Source organism: Fringilla coelebs (genome assembly GCF_963513975.1).
Source record: "Fringilla coelebs genome assembly, chromosome: 8".
Taxonomy (NCBI): Eukaryota; Metazoa; Chordata; class Aves; order Passeriformes; family Fringillidae; genus Fringilla; species Fringilla coelebs.
Window position 1 is genome coordinate 6,933,894 of NC_140066.1, and position 6,000 is coordinate 6,939,893.

General features: G+C 44.7%; 1 protein-coding gene across 7 annotated transcripts in view; it reads left to right on the forward strand.

Moving 5' to 3' along the window:
* JMJD1C (jumonji domain containing 1C) overlaps positions 1-4,852 on the forward strand; it is a 159,603-nt gene extending 154,751 nt beyond the window's left edge. For all 7 annotated transcript variants that reach the window (XM_084210621.1, XM_084210622.1, XM_084210623.1 and 4 more), the window contains 2 exons: positions 3,486-3,617; positions 3,950-4,852. In XM_084210621.1, the coding sequence (XP_084066747.1) occupies positions 3,486-3,617; positions 3,950-4,039 (222 nt within the window). In that variant the 3' untranslated portion in view covers positions 4,040-4,852. The remainder of the gene's footprint in view (positions 1-3,485; positions 3,618-3,949) is intronic.
* The last annotated feature ends 1,148 nt before the right edge of the window (positions 4,853-6,000 follow it).

Consider the following 6,000-nt stretch of genomic DNA (forward strand, 5'->3'; position numbering starts at 1 on the left):
TGGGACATATCCAATCTTCCCTGTACTTTATATGTTTAAGGACCAAAAATAAGACCACTCTTATCTTTATCTCCTTGGCTTTAAACTGCAGATTGTGTTTGAAGTGGTAATGTTGTAGCTTCTGGCACCAAGGAGTTAATAACATGGTGTTTTTTAAACCTTAGTGGGTGAAGATGAGAACCTTTTCATCTTCAGTAAGAAGTTCCTGTGAATCTGCCACGTAGGAGGAAATAAAAGCATCGTGTTCTTTCATGTATGTGCACAGCGCTCTCTGTAGAGATGCGTAAATACTGACCTTAGGGATCAGCACCAGCACTTCAGAGATACAAAGCACATTTAAAAACTGAAAAATAAGTCTGCACAAGAATACATACCATGTTAAGTTTACACATTAAGTGTTTCAGATTTACATGCACATTATGAACCTTTTAATTATTAAAACTGGGTAAGAGTTGATGCTAAATTAGGTGGTAAATTAACATTTTTATTTGCTCATGAGTAATGTTGTGGAGCAGAAGGAATCAGACTGAGGGCTGGAGCTAGGGAGCCTGGCTGCCTGTGGTCACTGCATAAGTGTAGTTCTGACTCTTCCATTCTGGAGCCAGTTAGGATTGTTGGCACACTGCTGCTTCTGACGTGCTGGTCTAGAATTTACTGCCCTAACATGGAGGAGGTTGTGTGTAATCCCTCTGCATATTGTTTTTCCACACCCCGCCCCCCTGGTTCTGTGGATTCATGTCTGGCTTTTTAAAGCTTAATCTTTATATTTCATGGCAGCATATAGCATTCCTCTTGCTTCCCAGCTTTCTCCCCCTCCCTGTGTACTTGCAGACAGCAGTCACATTCTTCTTGGGATGACTGCAGCAGGCAAAGTCAGACTGTTCCCGGTGGGATGGGAGGGACAGCCTCTCCTGTGAGCTGTGACGGGCAGGGCAGCCTTGTCAGTTCCTCTTGTAGAGGGAATTGCTCTCTCAGAAGAAGAATCCAGAAATAGATACAGTGTCAGACTGGTCACCTCTGCAGATGCTTCCCTGAATGCTCTGTGAGGGGCATCTCCTTTCTTCTTGGCTGTACAGGTTGGGAGCTCAGCAGCGTCCCTGCCTTGCTGATGGCTGTGCCTTGTTCTCTCTGTGGCACTTGTGACTGGGAGCCCCTGAGCTCTCCTTGGAACTTCCCCAGCTAAAAAAGGGTGTTGGTAGTGTTCTTTTGAAAGATTCTCTCTTTCTGCTGCTCCACTGTGGGTTATGCTGGATCATAGACATGTCTAGGAATGGCCTCTCTGGTTTTAACTTGGTAGCTCCAAATTGGTAAAATGTTTTAACTAAAAAAAAAAAAAAAAGCTAGAAATACTGGAGTCAGTAATTGAAATGTGGTGTTCAGGCACCCTGCAAAACTTGTTCATAGTGGAACAAGTTATTATAATGTTGTTTTTTATAGAGGCATTATCTTGATTTAACAGCAGGATTATGTATTGTACAATAACATGCTCGGAGTTAATGTGACATCCTGGCAATGTTCCGATAAGGATTGTAGGATAAAGGTCTGGGCGTTGCATATGCAGAGCTCTGGGAGCTCAGCCTTGCAGGAAGTGGCTGATCCTGTGGCCATCAGGATGGCTGGGTGGCCCTTTCTTCCCTGCCCACTCCCCTTTCCCTGTCCCGGCCCAAGTCTGAGGCTTTTCCAGCACCGCAGCCGCCTCCCGGGCCCTGCTGGAAACGCCTGCTCTGCGTGGGCCGGGTGTGAAGCTGTTCTCAGTTCAGCTGGAAGTGGCACAGGCGTGGGAGTGCTGCTCTCCTCGCCCCACAAACCTCAGGGGAATTGTTGCTAAACGTTTCTATGTGTGTGTCACTGCATCAGCTTGTGTTATAAATATTATAAATAGAACTGCCTGGGGCTGTCAGCGGGGCATTCCCATGCTAAGTACCAGAGCAGCCGGGTAAAATCTGTCCCCACAAACTTTCACACGGATAAGACAGGCCCTGGAAGGGAGGGAAGAGAGGACTTCAGGCACAGCAGAATTAAAGGTCCGAGGGAAACAAATGTTTCCTATTCTGCCATGGAGGGATAGGGAGTCAGTAAAACCTTGTCTTAGTGAGGAGAAAGTGGTGTGGGATTTGCGTGGTCTGGCAAGGAAACCAGGGGCAGGTAGAGACTTGAAAGAGGTGGGAAGCCTGTGAGGGAGGGGAGGGGGCTGGAGCTGCCAGCTGCATAGTGCAGAGGTGCCTCACCCTAAGCTCTAGGAAATTCCCTGAGTGCTGGTGGGAACCTCATGCTGGCACTTCTGCAGCTTCTGCCTCACTCCTGGCTTTCTGCTGTTTGCAGATTATATGGCATCAACAAACCCTCCTCGTGTCCACAGTTAGTTCTTTTTTGCTCAATTCTCAGGAGGGACCAGCACTGCTTTGTCCTTGATGATGATGAGCCATCAAAAAACCCATATGCAACATGACTGCTGAGCTGGGGGTCACCTGCTGGGAGTTCAGCTGTAGAGGGGGAGCTGCTCTGTAAAATCAGACTTGGGCAGGGGTTTTGAAGAAGAAAAAAATTTTCTAAGTCCTGTGTCCTCAGCTGTGTAGACCCCAGTGGTTTCTTTAAATGTCAGGTACCATAATGGAATTTTAGAGTGTGCATTTAGAAACTCTAGATTTTTCTAGGTTTCACTTTAAAATCAGTCCTGAGCCACGTGGGATGGGGTGTTTGCTGGAATGGCTGAGGCTCTGCCTCCCTGCCCCCAGGTTTTGGGAATTCAAACTGTTACACAGCTTCTGTGAGGAGCTGTTGGAGTTTGGGGAAAAGAGGGTTTTGACTGCTGAATTACAAATTACTGTAATTTGTAAGGGTTTAGGGGTGAAAACCCAAATGTTTCTCAAGGTAGTTAAATGGAATTGGTGGTTGGGTGACAACGAGGAAGCAATTTCCCTTTCCCCTGTCCTCCAGGTATGAGCTGGGTGGCAGGAGGTGGTGTCTGTTCCTTAGTAGTTACCTCATGTCAGTACGAAGAAATGTTCAGAGAAAGAACAAGAGTGCTCTTTTCCCCCTGCTTCTCAGCCTCCCCCTTTCACTCTTCATGGCTGTCTCTTTCAAGTATTTCCACTGGCAGTTCCTTTTCCATGAACATGCCAGCTTCCAGCGTGTGTGTGCGTGGCAGAGGAGCCGGGTCCTGCAGGGCAGGGCAGCTCCCAGGGGCTGGGCAGATCACGCCTGCGCGGGGCTGGGGAGGCTGAGTGCAGCTGCTGAGGGAGGAACAAGGCCTCAGTGTGGAATTAATGCTGGAGCACAGGCAGCTGTGCAGCCTTCAGAGGTGCTTTGGCAGCAGCCAGCTTAGATAAGGCAGACACACATAATTGCTCTCTACCTGTAAAGGTGCCCGTTAGTCTGATAAGGCTGTGGTTAAGGCATCTCAAGACCCACTCTTTCCTCAGGTACCTCTGCCAAAGAATAACCCCAAATACTAATTATCAGTCTCTTTCTGTTATTTTGGATAGGTGCAAAATTTTCACAGCTGCGTTCAAGTAACGGAAGATTTTGTGTCTCCAGAACATCTCGTACAGTCATTTCACTTAACGCAGGAGCTGAGGCTGTCAAAGGAAGAAATCAATTATGATGATAAACTGCAGGTAGGAAATGAATGCCGCTCTGGAAGCGGCTGGGAAGGCAGGGTGTGCTTGGGCTCATTGAAATGCCGAGCAGTTCATGGAGCTACTTCCTTGCTGCTGTTCACACAGAATAACAATGAGCAGCAGCATGAATGCCAGGGCTGTAAATGACTCTCCCTTGAGCTGCTGGCTTTATTTCACTTACATTTTAAAATGTGTAAAAAGCTGTTCCTTTTGCATGGGCTTGATGAAGCCTTTCTTTTTTCCATCCACTATGCTTAGGGCTCAGTCCTAAACTTTGCGGAGTTCCTCAGGTCGTAGGCCTTACTGAAATCTGTCCCATGTTCTTGCAGGTTAAAAATATCTTGTATCACGCAGTTAAAGAAATGGTGAGAGCTTTGAAGATTCACGAAGGTGAAATGGAAGATATGGATGAGAACTGAGCACACTCTGCTTTTTGGAGGTAGCATCACCCAGAGGTTATTTCACCTGATCTGTGAACGGTAAACACACTAATTTAAGCTTCACAAACCATCAGTGCCAAGAAAACACAGTCATCATATTTACTTGTTAATGACACTGCAACGGTAGAGCTTCATATCACAGCCACTGTGATTCCATATTCCACTTGCAAACAGTTGAGCAGCGTTCTGCTGTCTGTATTATAATGTACATGAAGTTTGTGAAATGTCAAAGATTTAAGATGATGTATTTATTTTTGGAAAAAACGACAAAATTCTATGCTATATTGTTGATCAAATGTAAATGTGACTTGTACAGTTTGCTAAAATAATTCAGATCTTTTTCACTACATTGAGACAGTTACTGTGAGAGTAGGACACAAACACCAGCTATTGCCTGCATTTGGGATCTTGCTGAGTCCGCACAGCAGTCATGTCATATTCTGAAAATTACTGCCAAATAATTGTAAACTTTGTAAAATATAAAGTATATAAAGTAGATATTAAATACAGACACTTCAGTATTTTATTGAAGCTATTCAGTGTACAATTAAACGTTTTCAAAAGGTGTAATTTATTTAAAAATTGTCTCATTTTGGTAAAATTTATGTGAACTTTTAAAGCTTAAATATTAAACTTAATATGCTATGTAAATATATACATATATACATTCAATGATGTATTTTTTTAAAACATTGGCTTGCTTTAATTTGTTAAAAGTGCAAGTGTTACACATGCTTTGTACATTGAAGTTGAAAGGGGTTTTACATTTTCCATTAAAATGACTTTGTCAGACGTCGTGGTGTGGATTTGTTCGTGCCGCTGCAGCCGGGGCAGCCGAGTGCTGCCCCCTGCGGGCCGCAGCCGGCACTGCCGGGAGCCTCTGCCACCCGCCCCCTTCCTTCGGGAGTCAGCACTTGCTCCACGGGAAGGGGAAACGTGTTTCTGTACAATGATTATTTCGTAACCACTCAGGTAATGCTACAAAATAATGGATGTTTTTAAAAATTTATTTTTATGGGGTTTTTTATTTAATAATGATAAATGCTAGCAGTTGAGCAGAATTCTAGGTTTTGGAGTGAGTTTGAAAAGCTTCACAAGAAGTGTGCTTTAAGTTATTAAAACTGTCCAGGTACTTTGATTATCAAATGCTAGGCAGATCCAATGGGCAGCTCGTGAGGTGTCCAAAAGGGGGGATAGTAATTAGCCTGGTTACAGTGACGAGCCTGGTTACTGCTTCCAGTCTGACACATCTGACTGGGTTTGGGGTCACCAAAAATCCCAAATCCTGTCTAAGTCACTTTTCAAAATAATAAAGCACAAAAGCAATTCCTCATTCCAAAAGTCAAAATATTTAGTTGGCTTTAAAACTTGAAATTTGTCAAGTTGTAGAGAAATACCAGGGAGTTAATGGTGCTGCACTTGGCAAATGCTTCTCAGCTTTGTACTCTGTTCCATCCATTATCATCTTTATTCTTCCCTGCAGCATTAGAGCATTGGCTGAAAGTGGAAGGTGTGCCACTGTACATTTGCTTAATGAGAAGTGGACTCTAGTTGTACATACTTTTATTTTTTAAGTTCAAAATATGTAAATATTTAAGTATTTCCTTCTTCAACTGAGTTTTTTTTTCACATGCCTTCTAAGTATGAAATTATCATGCCTGCTGCAGAGTCCCCATTTCCCTTGGTTCTTTTCCTGCAACCAAGAGCAGTTGCTGGGCCTGGGGCAGGGCTTGGTGTCCCCTGAGTTACTGTCCCATTGTGTCACATTGCCATGCCTGCCCTGGCCAAAGCCATGGGTTTTCTCCTCTACCTCTTGTCCAGTGCCTGTACAGCTGACAGCACCTGTGCCTCGAGGTCTGAGCTTTGGTACCACCCCTTAGGCCCCACTGACAGCTGCCTCTGCCACCTCAGAGTGCTTGGTGACCTGAGCAGGGATCCCT